The sequence below is a fragment of the Perognathus longimembris genome, chromosome 3 (genome assembly GCF_023159225.1).
Source record: "Perognathus longimembris pacificus isolate PPM17 chromosome 3, ASM2315922v1, whole genome shotgun sequence".
Lineage (NCBI taxonomy): Eukaryota > Metazoa > Chordata > Mammalia > Rodentia > Heteromyidae > Perognathus > Perognathus longimembris.
In genome coordinates this window covers 74,103,960-74,120,524 of record NC_063163.1, presented here as the reverse complement: position 1 = coordinate 74,120,524, position 16,565 = coordinate 74,103,960, and the positions used below count along the sequence as shown (strand labels likewise).

The 16,565-nt window shown below is 53.2% G+C and overlaps 1 protein-coding gene across 1 annotated transcript; it reads left to right on the top strand.

The window, feature by feature from the left end:
* The first annotated feature begins 3,520 nt into the window (after nucleotides 1-3,520).
* On the top strand, nucleotides 3,521-6,843 carry Dand5 (DAN domain BMP antagonist family member 5). Its single transcript, XM_048342414.1, has 2 exons — nucleotides 3,521-3,846; nucleotides 6,390-6,843. Exons 1-2 carry the CDS (start codon nucleotides 3,535-3,537, stop codon nucleotides 6,633-6,635), a joined length of 558 nt encoding a protein of 185 aa, XP_048198371.1. The 5' UTR covers nucleotides 3,521-3,534; the 3' UTR covers nucleotides 6,636-6,843.
* The last annotated feature ends 9,722 nt before the right edge of the window (nucleotides 6,844-16,565 follow it).

Genomic DNA, 16,565 nt, shown 5'->3' with positions numbered 1-16,565 from the left:
CACTTAACCTCCTGTTTCCTATGTGGATTTCTCTAGGTTTAGAGAACATATTTTGTAACTGTTTTGCACACTGAGGTTAGGGAAGCATTATTTATTATTATTTGTGTGTATATGTGTACACATGTGCATGCCAGTGCTAGGGTTTGGACTTAGGGCTTGGCACTTGCTAGGGAGGTGCTCTATGGCTTAAACCATGTCCACTACAGCTTGGACCTTACTCCCACCACTTGGGCTATAGAAAAATGAGCTATGCCCCACCGTGGTTGGAGCCAGGCTCTTGGCCCTAACCATTTCTTTTGTATAGTTCATGGGTTAATTGCACTGATGTACAACCATCCATTTCCAGAATTTGTGTTGCAGGATTGAAACCCTACCCTCCTTATACACTTACTGTCCACCTTCCTTCCCCAATTCTTGCACCTACTTTCTGTCCTTCTGAATATGAGATTCCTTTGTGGCTGGACTCTCATTTTGTGAACAACTACTCACTTGACATGAATGAGCGTTTGTAATCCCAGCTACTCAGTGAAGTAGAGTGGGGGTTCACTACAATGAAACAGGGTCCCCCCCAAGGGAGGGGATTCCTGGTTCCTCCAAGAGTCCACCACACAGTCTCCAGCTACAAGATGACAAAAAGACAGATTTATTGGGGAAGTAAAAAGTGAACAAAAAGTGAACCAACCGGCCTTGGTCGCAGCCCAGACTTGGGAGCCGAAACTGCCGACCACGTGTGCAGGATCAGGGCCCAGACTCGGGAGCTGGAGCCACGCACACCTGTGCAGCCCAGACTCGGGAGCTGGAAGCGAGTACACCTGTGCAGCCCAGACGCGGGAGCTGGGACCGCGTGCCCGTGTGACCTTCCAGCCTGGTTATAAGGCAAACATCACGGTCAAACTTGCCACACGCAGGTGACCAATGAAGATACAACACTTACAGAGCATGCTAGGCTGCACGCAGGTGTCCAATAGAGTTGCAGTCTGTCTCATAGTATCTATTTGAACCAACCTATCATTCTAGTTAGAATTGGCGCATGGATTTGGCGGGGCTCACATGATGCAGGCGGATACACCTACTCATAGGAGGGCACGGGTCTAACCTTGAACGTTCCTTGAACTTTCCATGCTTCAGGTGGTCAAGCAGTTTACACAATCTTATCACAGCAAAGGGGAACTTCCCTGGATAGGGTGGGGGAGATCTTAGTGAAGATGGAGTTGGCTTCTGCTCTAATCTGAGCTGGAGTCAACCTGAAGTTCCTCCACAGCTAATGATGGCACTGGCCAGATCTGACCTCCCTATTACACTCAGAAGGATGAGATCTAAGGATTCTGGATTGAAGTTATCTTTGGCAGGAAAGTCCAAGAAAACCCTTAACTTTAATTAACCAGCAAAAAAGCTTAAAGGCAAGGAGTGGCTCAAGAGGTAGAGCGGCAGCCATAAGCAAAAAAAAAAAAAAAGTTAAATGAGCGTACCCAGTCCTTAGATTTAAGAACCCATACTAGGAACAGAGAGATGGAGGGAGGGAGAGAGGGAAAGAGGGAGGGGGGGAGAGGTAGATATTGGGCACTGGTGGCTCATGCCTGATCTAGCTACTCAAGGTTGAGAGATCTGAGGATCATGGTTCAAAGTCATCTGGGGCAGAAAAGTGCATGAGACTCTTATCTCTAATGAATCACCAGAAAACCAGAAGTGGGACCATGGCTCAAAGAGGTGGAAAGCTAGCCTTGAACAAAACAAGCTCAGGGACAGTGCCTGGGCTAGCCCCATGGCCAACAACAACAAAGTGGAGGAAGCTACAAAGTTTGGTCTTCAGAGGACAAGAACAGGACAAATTGGGGGACAAGAGCTGGGGTGCAGCTGGGGCCTGCAGGTGTCCTGCATATGGCCAACATGCAGTCCCGGGGACCGCCGCCAGAGGGTGAGCGTGCCTCCGTGGCGCTCCGTGGCGTCCCACCTGCAGGGCGCTCAGGAAGGCCACGCCCCCGCCCACAAGGCCACGCCCATCCGGCCTCCGCCTCTTCCCAAGGCCAGGATGGTCCATCCACTTCTCACCTGGGTGCGAGGTGCTCACAGTGGAGGTGAGAGAGCTGGGACTGGACCCCACCTGCAGGCCCCTGGGGTGCCCAGAGTCTGGGACCCCGGCTTTGTGAAGTTCCCACAGCCCAGTTCCCATGGCCTGGCTCCGCCCCTCGCAGTCACAGTCCAGTTTTAACATTTCAGACTTTGAAGTCATCTTTCTTCCCTCCCTCCCTCCCTCCCTTCCTTCGTTTCTTCCTTCCTTTCTCTTTTTTTATGAGAATTTTTGCCATGAACTGTAAAAAAAAATCCCTAAGAGCATACATTACCTGCTTTCTTTCTTACAAAACATTTTTTTTGTGTGTGTGCGAGTGCCAGTCCTGGGGCTTGAAGTCAGGACTTAGGTGCTGTCCCTGAGCTTTTTCACCGCAGGTTGTTGCTCTACCACTTGAGCCACAGCGCCACTGCCATTTCTGGTCTATTCTCCTTTTGTAAATTATCTCTTTAAATCCTAAGAAACACTTTTAGGAAAGGGGTTATTATCAACTCAGTATCACAACAGGAGCCAGCTGTGGTGGTGCACAGGAGGATCAGGAATTCTTGGCCTGCCTGGGCTACATAGTGCTAACCTGTTCCAAAATTAATAATAATATTCTCGCTCTGATGGCTCATGCCCTATAATCCTTGCTATTAAAGAGCCTGAGATCTGAAGAACCAGACTCAAAACCAGCCCAGGCAGAAAAGTCAGTGAGACTTTTATCTCCAATGAACCACCAGAAAGCCAGAAGTGGAGCTGTGGCTCAAGTAGTAGAATGCTAGCCTCAAGAGGAAAGCTAAGCAAGAGTCCGAGGCCTTGAATTCAAGCCTCAGCACACATACACAATAATAATGATAAAAACCCAGTCAACCTTATATGACAAAAGGAGCTGAGGCTCCGAGTGGTTAAGGTGCCTCCCTGGAGTCACACAGCTAAGAAGGTATATATATATATACCTCCCAGGCTGGCAATGCGGCTTAGCGGTAGGGTGCTTGCCTAGCATATATGAAGCTCTTGGTTCGATTCCTCAGTACAACATACACAGAAAAAGCCAGAAGCGGTGCTGTGGCTCAAGTGGTAGAGTGTTAGCTTTGAGTGAAAAAGAAACTCAGGGACAGTGTCTAGGCCCCGAGTTCAAGCCCCAGGACTGACAAAAACAAAGAAAACATTGACTGTAGAGTATAAGCTCTCCTGGGGTGGGGGTGGGGGGTTAGCTCTGGTCCCTGGACTTGCTTTCACTCCTGGGAACTCCCACGCTGCAGCTGTAGCCCTGGGACCTCCTAGCAGGCAGGGAGAAGCTGGGGAACCCAGCAGGCTCTGACTTCTTCCCCGCCCCTCCCCAGGGACTGCCTCCCATGCTGCCCAGGTGCCCCCACTGATTTAAAGCCACTTCTTTAAGTGTCCAGACTCCACTCACTGCATAGACAGCAGGGCCCACTGCTAGAGACCCTGAGCCTAGTCCCAACAGACAGCCAGTCAAACAGATGCTCTGGGATCGGCTGACCACTCTCCTGGGCCTGCTTAGTGGGGTCTGTCTGCCTACAGGTTCAGGGAGACCTGGACCTCGTCATCCCCCTCAGTCTTGGGCTGCTACCAATCAGACCCAGCCTTGGGTGGACCCCCTGCAGCCATGGTCTTCCCTGGGCACCTGGATGGCCTTCCTGGGGCTGCAGAAAACCAAGCAGCTGGGGACAAGCCGGGTGTGGCGAGGCCAGGAAGTGGCGGCTGCTGTGTCCTTACCCCTGGATCCACAGGAAGTGACGCATGAGACTTGTAAAGCTGTGCCCTTTATCCAGGTGAGTGGTGGGGAGGGAGGAGCGGGCTGGGCCTGGGCATCCCAGATAACACCAGGGGGATGGGGGGGGGGTTGCCCAGACCCAGATTGAAATCCAAGTCTTGCATTCTCCCCCCTAAATGGCTCGGAGCCTGGTGCTTGTGGCTCACATCTGTAATCTTAGTTACTCAGGAGGCTGAGAACTGAGGACGGAGGTTTGAAGCCAGCATGGACAGGAAAGTCTGGAAGACTTGTTTTTTGAGCCAGTCCTGGGGCTTGAACTCAGGTGCCTGGGCGCTGTCCCTAAACTTTTGTGCTCAAGGTTAGTGCTCTACCACTTGAGCCATAGCTCCATTTATGGCTTTTTTTGGGGGGGGGTGGTTAATTGGAGATAAGAGTCTCAAGGACTCTCAGATCTCAGCCACCTGAGTAGCTAGTATTACAGGCATAAGCCATACACGTTGGGCTCCTGAGACACTAATCTCCAATTAACCACCCAAAATAAACCAGAAGTGAAACTGTGGCTCAAGTGGTAGAGTATCAGCCTTGAGTGGAAAAAAAGGCGCAGGGACAGCACACAGGCCTTGAACACAAGCCCTAGGACTGGCACAAAACATGGGGTGCTGCTGAGTCAGAGCAGTTGCCTACATGCTTATATCCTCCACTTCTGGACACCCCTTCTCCCCCCCACCCCCGCCCCCCGCTCCCCCCGGGCTATTTTTCCATTTGGCCACCAGAGGGCGTAGGAGGACACCTGCATAAAGTCAGGGCCCTTCACCTCCAGCACGCCATGGATGCCACCCATGTATTTTACTTATTTATTTCACTCTATTTTGTGCTGGTAGTGGAGTTTGAACACAGGGCCTGGAGCTGCCTCTTAGCTCTTTCACTCAACGCTGGTGCTCTGACACTTGAGCCACAGCTTTTTCGGGGGGTGCTTAATTGGAGATAACAGTCTCATGCTCTTTCTTGCCCAGACTGGCTTTGAACCCTCATCCTCAGATCTCAGCTTCCTGAGTAGCTTAGATTACAAGTGTGAGCCTAGTGCGTGGCTCCCATCGTACCTTAAACAAACCCGTCTTCCATGGAGAAGCCCACAAGGTCCTTCATTCTCTGGCCCTGTGACTGCCTTGATTTCTCCTAAATTCTTCTGCCCTTCAATCCTGCCACAGTGACTTTTCTTATTCACATGTGTAGGAAAATTCCATCTACCCCAGAGCCTTTGCACTGTCCATGTCTTTTGCCTCAAAGTCTCTTCCATCAGTCAGATACCTGACGGTTACTTCTTTTATCTTCACATTTGTTGAAAATATCATTTAACTTTAAAGTATTACCTCCCTTCTCTCTTTTCTTTTTCTTTTTTTTTTTAACATTTAAATGGTTAGTTGAAATGTGATGTATTGGGCTGGGAATATGGCCTAGTGGCAAGAGTGCTTGCCTCGTATACATGAAGCCCTGGGTTCTATGCCCCAGCGCCACATATACAGAAAACGGACAGAGGTGGTGCTGTGGCTCAAGTGGTAGAGTGCTAGCTTTGAGCAAAAAGAAGCCAGGGACAGTGCTCAGGCCCTGAGTCCAAGGCCTGGGACTGGCAAAAAAAAAAGAAAGAAAGAAAAAAGAAATAAAGAAAAGAAATGTGATGTATAGCTGGGTGCCAGTGGCTCATGCCTCTAATCCCAGCTACTCAGAAGGCTGAGACCTGATGACTGTGGTTTGAAGCTAGCCCAGGTAGAAAAGTCTGTGAGATTCTTATTTCCCATTAATCACAGAAAAAGACAGAAGTAGTGCTGTGGCTTAAGTGGTAGAGTACTAGCTTTGAGCAAAAGGAGCTCAGGGACAACACCTAGGCCTGGTTCAAGACCCAGAACTAGCAATCAATTACTTAACTGATAAATGATGATGTACAGTGGTTACAGTTATATAAGTTAGGTAATGAGTACATTTCTTTTTGGACAATGTCACCCCTTTCCTCACTCTCTCCCAGTTTTTCCCTCCCATTCTCACCCACAAGTTGTATAGTTCATTTTCCACAGTGTCCAATGAGTACCATTGCTGCATTTGTTCACCCTTTGTTCCTCCATGGTTTTTACCCCCTTATCCTTTCAAAGACAGATAAATGAACAAGACAAAAAAAAAAGAAAGAAAATACAAACAGTAACAAAGAAAAAAACCACCTCGTTTCCATTTTGTAGAGTTCATTTCCATATTATTTTATATGATCAGAGGTACATAGGCATTGTGCCTTCTCTCTTTTCTTGCTCCCTATCATTGAAATATAAATCACTGCCTAACACAGTATGAGGTCTACTGGATGTCAGCCTCCTGAGTAGCTGGGATTACAGGTGTGAACCCCCCAACACCTGATCCTGTCTTTGTTTCCTAGTTGGGTCTCAAGGATTTGGCAAGTGAGGCTGGGGGAGAGAGGTTGAGTGACTTGCTCAAGGCTACACAGCCGCTGTGGTGTGGACCCAGGCAGCTTGTTTCCAGGCCGTGCCTGACCAGGTGGGGTGGGAGTGGGGAGGTGCGGCTTCCAGACACTGCAGCTCCTGGTTCCTCTGCCCTCAGGTTCTCTCTAGGCCTGGCTGCACACCTGCCCGAGTCCGCAATCGCCTCTGCTTTGGCCGCTGCTTCTCCCTCTATGTGCCCGGCTCGGCTGCCACCCCGAGGGTCCTCAGTAACAGCTGTGTGCCCGCTCGCAGACGCCGGGTGCCGGTGGTCCTGTGGTGTAGCACGGGCAGCCCAGCCTGGCGTCGGCGGGTGAAGGTGTCCACAGAGCTGGTCCAGGAGTGCCAGTGCATCCCCAAGCCCTGAGCCGGGCACTATGGATGGACAGACCGCAGAGACAGACGTCCAACCAGCATGAGGAACGACTTGGTTAAGGGGCCAAGGATGCAAGGACACAGGTCCCCGAAGCCCTCCTCCAGCGCGGAGGGGGATGGGGGGAGACACTAGACACAGCCCTAGCGGTGGAGGTGGACCACTCATCCCCATCACTGTGGGGAGGGGGCGGGGCTCAGCCGTGGGGGCGGGGCTCACACACAGGGCACGGGAAGCTGGCAGGGCGTGACTCAGACATGGGCATGGATTAGAGTTTGAGTATTCGCCTAGCACCGTGGCCTGCCTTTCCATCCCAAGCACCAAAAAAAGAGGAAAAAAAAAAAAAAACAATGGCTCAAGCTTGCTAATCAATGGCTGTGTGCATGCAGGTCGTGGGTAAAACTTCTGATGGGTGCTTCTTCCTGTGAGCCTCAGGAATGACTCCCCCCCCCCCACAACCCAACCAGATAGGGTTAGCCCCAAGCTATGACACAGAGGCTCAGAGAGGTCAATCACTCCCCCAAGGTCTCACAGCAGTCTGTGGCACAGTTGGGATTCGGATTCATTCTCTCTCTCTCTCTCTCTCTCTCTCTCTCTCTCTCTCTCTCTCTCTCTCTCTCTCTTTCTCTCTCTCTCCCCTCTCTCTCATTCTCTTCTCTCTCTCCTCTCTTCTCCTCTTCTCTCTCTCTCTGCATAGAACCCAGCAAAGAACTTTGTCACCAAGCCACATCCTCAGCCTTAAGATTCAATCTTAACCACTGAGCCCAACGGCCTTTTCCAGAATAAGTCAAAGACACACTCCCCTGCTTACAGGGAGGACAGACGGACAGATGGCCCCACCCAGAGCAGGACACAGGGCCATGACCCAATCCCAAAGATACCAAAACACCAAGCAGACCAATAGACAGCTGCTGGGGAAAACCAGGGGACCCCCAGCCAGCGCCCAGCTCCACGGGTCCCCAGCTGCTCAGCCCTGTGCCGTTTATCATTCCATGAGAACCATAAATGTGGGAAACATGCTGCTTCTGTATGTGTTGTCTTCTCTGTTGGGGTTCCCTAGATGTGGGCATCGGGGTGCTCTGTGCCCAGCTGAGGCACCATGCCTGCAGTGGGCCAGGGCAGCCTGGCTTTGGACTGCTGGAACCAGGGCCCTGGCAGATGGGTGCGTCTGGCATAGACATGAGGACATGTGGCACCGCCAGAATCGCCTTCAAATGCCCCCCCCCCTAGTGTGAGGCGGCTGAGCCGGCTGGAGGGGAGCCTCACTCCTCTTCCTGAGTCAGGAAGGAAGGCCCCAGGTGAGGGTGAACAGGAGGGCCCCCCCCCCCGAGGAAACAGATGGGCCACTGGGGCGTGGGAGCCTGCAACCTCTGACCCCCCTGAACCTGCATGGAGGAAGGGGGTGGGAACGGGCCTGGGGAGTGTTCCCACAAGCTCTCACAGCCCCAGACAAGGAGGAAGAGGAGGATGTCGTCATGGGACCCAGAGAAATACACCCTCCTGTCTCCCTAGTTGTTGTCACCACCCCCCCCCCCCCCGCAGGAAGCGGCTGACACTGAAACTCAAACTACTCTGGCACCTCCATTCTGGCCTCTACGAGGTGCTTGCTCCCCCCTCCCCAGCTGTACCCCCCTCCTGGCAGCTAGGAGAACCAGCTGGGAACCTTAGTGCCAAGAGGGCCCCCAGAGTCCCTGCCCCCTCCCGGGCAGTGCCAGCCACTCCCCCTCCCCACCCCCCAGGCCCAGTAATGGGTGGGTAATGAGAGCTGGGGGAGCGGGGGAGGGGCAGGGAGGCAGGTGCCACAGGCTCTGGCACGGGGGGCCGCTAATCAGGTTTGCCAACGCCATCTGTCACCGTGCGAGCATCTGGGGCTCAAGGTGACCTGTCACCCTCAGTTACAATTATGAGTTTGGCATCTGTATTAAAGCCCGTCAGCCGGCCAGGCGTGGGGGGGAGGGCTGTGGTGGATATGGGGGTGCACGATGAGCCTTGTCCCTGGGGGGTCCCCTTTCTAGGAGCTGCTCGACTGCCAAGACATGGGTTTTCTCTGCACTGAGGGAGTCTGTGTTTGTGTGTATGTGTGTGTGTGTGCACACACTCAATTCAGTCTCTTCCACAAGTCTCCAAGTGTGTACATGGGGGAGGGGCTGGGAGTTGTGGGGTTCTCTGTGTCTCTGGGAGTTTGATGGGGTGGCTGGGGGCACAGCCATGACATGTGGGTGTACAGATGAGGGTGTGTCTACATGTCTGCTTGTGTTCATTTGGGTGACATGGCAGGGTGTCTGCATGTGTTATTATTGTATGTGATCCTGTGTGAGTGTGGGGGTACACCTGAGGAAGAAGGGTGCTGTTCATCTGGCCGTTACAAGCTACATGTCTAGGGGTGCAAGAGCTCTGTGTAGATCCTTTCAGAGTGGTGTGTATGTGTACGCATGGGGACAAAGCATCTGGGACAGGTCCATGTGTATTCACCACCCCCCCTTCAGTTTGCTCCAGCGTCACCAACTCCCACTGCCCTGCTGGCATCCAGAGTTTTTGTTTGTTTGTTTTTGTTTTTGCAGGAAGGAGGAGTGTGTGTGCTGGGGATGGAAATCAGGGTCTCTCAGGCATGGAGGGGCAAGAACTCTATCTGAGAAGAAGCCCTCTGTCCTGGTCTGGAGAGTTCTGAAGTGGGCTCAGTGGCTTTAGATTTTGCCAGCTGGTCTTTAGGTTCTAGGTTCTAGGTGCTGGATTCTAATTCTATAGACTTGGTTCTGGATCCAAGGGTAAAGGTTCTTGAGCCTGGATTACGGAACACAGAATCTTTAGATTCTGGGTCCTCCCTGTTTTAGTCTGAATTCTAGGGTTTGGTATCTAGGGTATGGGATCTGGATCGGTCCTTCCTTCCTTCCTTCCTGGCCTGGGCGCTGTCCCTCAGCTTTTGTGCTCAAGGCTGTCACTCCACCACTTGAGCCACAACTCCACTTCTGGCTTTTTGGGTAGTTTATTGGAGGTAAGAGTTGCATGAACTTTCCTGCCTGGGCTGGGTTTGAACCAAGATCCTCAGATCTCAGCCTCTTGAGTAGCTAGGCTTCATGGACGTGAGCTGTTGGTACTCAGCTTACTCTCTTTCTGTCTCTCCTTCTCTCCCCTATGGAGAATCTGGATGGATTTCTCACGCTGGGGACCTGAATTACAGGTGCTGCCTTCTGGCTCTGGGTTCTCCTGGCTGTGTGCTCTGGCCGGGCCTCTCAAGGCCTAGAACTCCTAACTGGGCCACCACCAGATCCTCCCAGAAGAATGGATGCAGAGCCCACAAATGACCACCAGGGGCCGCCCTCGGCCCAGGTTTGGACTGGGCTGACCTAACCAGGCGAGGAGAGTAGGGGACCAGGGGGGCCTGGCTTGACCCACCCTCTTTTCATGGAGATGGGGCGGGGCCTCACCTCCCTCGGGTGGAGACTGGCGTGTCCGTCAGCTGCCACGGACCCAAATGTGGGCAACTGGACCAAGCACCCCCAACGACCCCTCACAGGGATCCATCCAGGAGCAGGTGGCCCCCAAGCATTCGGGGTAGGGGAGGGAAGGCGGGAGTCAATGTCAGGACCAAGAGGTATGGGGAGGTCTGGGTCATTTCCCACCCACCCCCACTCGACTCTGCGATCTGTGTGTGGGTGGAGTTGCTGCTGGCCAGGCCCGACAAAGTCTGCACGGGGCAGAGCGAGTGTCTCTGACGTGTCCCTCTGGTCTGGGTCCTGGAAATGGGTGTGTCTGTGACCACGTGTGCCAGGTGTCACTGTTCTCAGGACGTGAGTCCTGTGAGGGGGGTGATGGCCTGGAGTGGGACGGGGTGTCCCCTCGGTCCAGCTGTCCACCCTCCGTCCTTGCCTACTTTTTGTTTCCTTCCCCTTGGTCTTTCCGCGTGTTTTCCTTCATCGCCTCTCCACTTGTTCTCTTTTCTCTTCCGAATCTCCTTTCTCGCCCCCCAACTATTCTATGCGGGTCTCTCTTCATCTCTCTCCCCGTTCTCCCCCGCCCCCCCCCCCCCACCTTTATGTCTGTCTGTCTCCTCCCCTCCATCTCTCCCAGACTCCGGCTCCAGGTGTGTGGATCCGGGTGGGTCCCGGGACAGCAGCAGCCCCTGGGCCCGGGGCGCCTGGGTGAACAATGCCCCATTCACGCGGCCCCGCCGGCGCCATGGCAACGCGCCCGCCCCACCCTCCCCGCGCGTGCCAAGAGGATGCCATGGTTACGTCAGGCTCGCGCCCGCCCTGAGCGCTCTTGCAAGGCTGGGCCGGCAGGGGGCGCCCGCCTGCCTCTGCCTGGAGTGTGTGTGTGGGGGGGGGGGGGGGGGAAGAGACCTTCAGAGAGTCCGTGCCTCAGTCTCCCCATCTGTGAAATGACAGGGTGCCTTAGTTTCCCCATCTGTGAAATGACAGGGATGTCAAGCACAGAGTGGAGGGGCTGCACGCACGTGTGGCTGGGGCTTTGTGGGTGACTGTGCCCCAGGGTTTGGAACTGTGGTGCTGGTGGTGTGGTTTCGATGTAATGATGTGTGTCTGGGTGGTTGTGGTGTGCGTGTATGTGTGTGTCAGAGTGTGTACGTGTGGTGAGTGTGGACGTGTGGTGAGAGTGTGGTTGGGGTGTGGTTGTGAGTTCATGTGACTATGTCTGTTTACAAGCTCGTGTGTGTTGTCGGGTGTGATTGTGAGTTTGTGTGGATATTATGTGTGTGAGATCTGTGTTCACAAACTCATTTGAAATGGGGTGTGGATTCTAAGGACGGTGGGGGCCCTAGCAGAGCCCCCCCTCACCTGAGTGCCTCCTGCTCCTGGCACAGAACAGGGGTGCCCAGCTGCCTGGGACCTCAGACTCCCTACAGGTTCAGGAGATCCCCAGCTGATGAATATTCATGAGATGGGGGGCTGGCACCCACCACCAACAGCTGTGCTTCCATTAGCCCCTCCCTGCTAGGCTCACTCTACCCAACAGGGGAGAGAGGGGCTGTCAGTCTCTCTGTCCTAGGCTCTGCAACTCTGGGAGGACCTGGGGGTGACCTGGGGACAACGGGGATGGTGGGCTGTGCTCACAAGCTTAGTGGCTTGCTGGGATGGCTAAAGGGCTGTGAGGGGCTCTGGAGAGCACCACCGATGTGTGGCAGGATAGCCTTGGAATGGATTCTGTTGACACCCAGCTTCGGGGTGTGTGTTTCCGGGGGGGGGGGGACTGTGGGCATTGTGGCACTGTGAGGCACACGGGTCTCTGTCACTTGCCACAGGGAGACCCTGGGCGTGTGCCATCCAAGAGGCTTTGAGCAGTGGTCTGTGCCTGCTAGCTTGCTTACTCAGATCTGGGATAGCTGTGTGGCCCACCCTGGGGTGGCAGTGATCAGAGCTGTTTCCCTGCCTTTGTGACCTCGCGGGGTGATGACTCTGTGTGGCCACGCGGCTGGCACAGCTGCAGGGAGCGTGTCAGGGTGCCTGAGCTGGCCAGCGTGCCTCATGTGAACACAGGGGTGCACTATTGCTATAGCTACATGGGGAGAAGGTAGAGACTGGGGCTGTGGTCTGAAGGGGACACTGTGGTTGATGGAGTGACAGTGCCACTGTGGGGATGGCCCACTCAATACTGTGGAACTCTGCGTGGAGCTGAAGCGTGACAATGGCTTTTTAAATTTTATTTATTTATTTATTATTATTTTTTTTTTTGCCAGTCCTGGGCCTTGGACTCAGGGCCTGAGCACTGTCCCTGGCTTCTTCCCACTCAAGGCTAGCACTCTGCCACTTGAGCCACAGCGCCACTTCTGGCCGTTTTCTGTATATGTGGTGCTGGGGAATCGAACCTAGGGCCTCGTGTATCCGAGGCAGGCACTTTTGCCGCTAGGCTATATCCCCAGCCCCAATTTTATTTATTTTTTGTGCCAGTCTTGGGGCTTGAATACAGGAGTTGATCGCCGATCTTGAGCCTTTTCATTCAAGGCTCACATTCTACCATTTTATGTTTTTTTTTTTTGCCAGTCCTGTGCGTTGAACCCAGGGCCTGAGCACTGTCCCTGGCCTTTTTTTGCTCAAGGCTAGCACTCTACCACTTGAGCCACAGTGCCACTTCTGGCCATTTTCTACATATGTAGTGCTGAGGAATCAAACCTAGGGCTTCATGTATACGGAGGCAAGCACTTTTGCCTCTAGGCCACATTCCCAGCCCCACATTCTACCATCTGAGCCACAGTTCCACTTCCGGCATTTTGGGGGTTCATTGGAAACAAGTCTCATGAACTTTCATGCTTTGGCTGGCTTTGATTGCACTTTTTTTTTTGCCAGTCCTGGGCCTTGGACTTAGGGCCTGAGCACTGTCCCTGGCTTCCTTTTGCTCAAGGTTAGCACTCTGCCACTTGAGCCACAGCGCCACTTCTGGCCGTTTTCTGTATATGTGGTGCTGGGGAATCGAACCCAGGGCCTCATGTATACGAGGCAAGTTCTCTTGCCACTAGGCCATATCCCCAGCCCGCTTTGGCTGGCTTTGAACCACGATCCTCAGCTCTCAGCCTCCTGAGGAGCTAGGATGACAGGCCTGAGCCACTGTTACCAGACAGCGGATCCATTTTGATGCCATTAGTCACAGAGTGTGATTGCTTGGCTGCTGCCCCTAGGCTTACTCAGAGGAACAGAGAGGACCCTGGTGTGTGTGGGGTGTCATTGGCATGAGGTAGGACACAGGGAGATGTAACACTCACCAGACAGAGTCTCTTCTCCTGCTCTGACTTCCTTTCCTAAGCCTAGGTTTGGGGAGTAGCTTCCACAAACTGCAGGGACAAGTTGGGGGCAGGGGAGTGTCTCTGGCTTGTAGCTAGGTGGCCTGGGAGGGATCTGGGCCCTGGCATCTAACACACACATGGCTCAACTATGGACTAAGTGTGGCCTCACCCCCTCTGGCACCTATACCCTGAAACAGCAGCGTGGCGGCACACAGAGGCCTCATTCAAGACCCAGGGCTAGGTTTCCAGGGCGGTTGAGTCTCCTCAGGCTGACTGCAAATGAAATATTTCCCCAACTCCAGAGGAGGCCCTGGCTGGCTGAGCAACGTGTGTGTATGTGTGTGTGTGTGTGTCTATCTGTGTGTGTATCTGTGTGTGTGTGTGTGTCCCTGCCTGCCTGTGCAGCTCCTGTCAATGGCCCTTGTATCCCCATCTCTAATTTAGGGGATTTTGGATGTAAATGGCTTTGTATGTGACCAAGAGTCTTTGTTTCCCGAAAATAACGTTATTACTTTTTTTTTTTTTTTTTTGCCAGTCCTGGGTGGGCCTTGGACTCAGGGCCTGAGCACTGTCCCTGGCTTCTTTTTGCTCAAGGCTAGCACTCTGCCACTTGAGCCACAGCGCCACTTCTGGCCGTTTTCTATATATGTGATGCTGGGGAATTGTACCCAGGGGTTCATGTATAGGAGGGGAGCATTCCTGCCATTAGGCCATATCCCCAGCCCTATTACTTTTATTCTATTTATTTATTCTTGTGCCAGTATTAGGTCTGGAACTCTGAATCTTGCTTGCTTGCTCAGTCTTAACTCTACTACTTGAGCCATGCCTCTAGTCTGGCTTTTTTGCTAGTTGATTGGAGATGGAGTTTGGCTTCTGGCTTTGAACCTTGATCCTTTAGAGCTCAGGCTCCTGAGAAGCTAGAAAAAAGCTGAGAGCAGGAGTTCAAGGGTGCATTTTCCCCTTTCATTTATTTGAGCTGGAAATGTGTCTCAAGCTGTAGAGCACCTGCCTAGCAAGCATAAAATTCTGACTTCAAACTCTGATACTGCAAGAAAACTATTTATTTGGAAATATCACAACTCAGGGCCTTAAGCTTTTCAGGCAGGTGTTCTATCACTTGAGCCACAACCCCAGACCTTTTTACTTTTTCCTAAAAGGATCTCATATTTGTGCATAGGTTGGCCTGAACCTTCCTCCTGACTAGGTAGGACAACAGGCAGGCACCACTGCACCCAAATCTTATTGTTTGAGATGGAAGTCTGTATTTTTGCCCTGGTGCTACTGGGGTTTGATCTAGGGACCTTGTACTACCAAGCACTCTACCATTTGAGCCACATCCTTAGTTCTAATTTTACTTTTGAGATAGGGGCTCACTACATAGGCTCAAGCTGACTTTGAACTTGTGATCTTCCTAACTCAGTCAAGCCAGTAGCTGGGATCCCAGGCATAAATTACCATGCTTGATGGTATTACCATAAATTACCATGCTTGCATGGTATTAATTAATTAAGGTGTTGAAGATGGAACCTAGGGCTTTGCACATGCTAGGCAAGTACTCTATCACGAAGCCACGCCCCTAATGTGAAGCCACGCCCACACGGCGGGAGCCATGCTCGTGCAATGAGACCACGCCCTTTCTACAAACCTATGGTGGAGCTATGCTCCCAGCCTGTCCTTGGGTGACTTTTTGTGTGCTTTGCTAGGCATGATTTTGAGGACATTTGTGTGTCTGCGATGGGTCTGTCTGTGTCATTGTCGATTGAAATTTTCTCTGTGTGTGTGTGTGTGTGTGTGTGCCACTTGATATATTATTCATGGAGCTAGTGTCGATGGGGAACTCCGTGAGGACAAATGTGTCCATGTGTGACCTGTCTGGATTGGTGTCAGCGTAGGTGGCTGTAGGAAGATCTGGGCAGAACTCTGTTGCTCTGTGTGTGTGTGTGTGTGTGTGTGTGTGTGTGTGTGTGCATGTGTGTGCTGGAAGGTGTGGGGTCTCATCTAAGTGCCCTGTGTGTTTGTGATTCTGGATATTGTGTGATCTGCTAGGTGAGAAGAGGAGGAGGAGGACGACAGCGAGGAGGACAAGGAGGAGGGAAAGAGGAAGAAGATGGAGGAGGGGTCTGGGTTTCTGTGTGTCTGACTGGCTGTGCTTCTGAGACTCCATGTGGGTGTGGCCGTGGGAGTCCTGCCAGGTGCACCTCAGAAATAGAAATCTGCACCGGGTCCCAGTTTGGGGCTCCCAGCCCAGGAAGGGAGGGTAGGCAGTGGACATCAGGCTAGGATGCCAGGTCTGAGGGGCTGGGCAGAGGAGCCCTCTTAGGAAATGGGGATCATAGTCCTGCCAGATGGATAGACTCAGAGCACCCCTTTCTCCCAGCCTGGCAGCACCCACAGCCTAGTTCTCTATGTCAAGTGTTTTGCCCACCTCCCCCAGAGGCCTGTCCAGCTGCCAAGCAGCCCTGGGGTCCGGCACTGACTGCCCCACCTTCCGTGGCCCAGGACACAGCTGACAGAGCTCAGATGTTCCAGCCCTCCCCCAACCGCCCCTGGCACCCTGGCCAGGTAGTGCCATGCGCCTGCTTCTCCTGCCTCCCCCCTCCCCCTGCATGGCTAAGAACACACCTGCTGCTAGCTGCAACCAGGTGGGCAGCTCCACCAGGGACGAATGTGGGGGATTCCAGCTGTGGCATTCCAGCTGTGCCCAGCCTCCTGACAGCAACCCCCCTCTCTCTATCTCTCCAGGGCCAGGTGTGCCCTAAGATCTGGGCTATGGGGGGCACAAGGAGAATGTGGGGGTGTCCCTCACAGCAGTCTCTGTGCCTCCCCATGGGAGCCCTCCCAGCTGGCAGTGAGGAGGCTTTGTGTGGAGCCAGGATAAAGATAAGGACAGCTGGGGGTTGGGGACTTCTGGACATCAACTGCTGTTTGCAGAGGGACAGGGGGGGCTCACTGACTTGCAAGAGGCCCCCAAGCCTCCTGCCAGATTCATGCAGGTCTCTAGCACCCCCAGTGTTCCCTCACCCAGAGCCACTGATCACCAACACCTATCTTCTAAGCTGAACACTGATGGCTCATGACTGTCATCCTAGCTACTCAAGAGGCCGGGATCTGAGGATCATGGTTCAAAGACTGGGCAAGAAAGTCCTTGAGACGCTTATGTCCAATTAGCCACCAAAATAAACTCCAGCAAA

Coding starts and splice junctions, on each gene's coding strand:
- Dand5 (XM_048342414.1), top strand. CDS start 3,535: ATGCTCTGGGATCGGCTGACCACTCTCCTGGGCCTGCTTAGTGGGGTC. Junction 3,847..6,389: donor AAGCTGTGCCCTTTATCCAG/GTGAGTGGTGGG, acceptor CTCTGCCCTCAG/GTTCTCTCTAGGCCTGGCTG.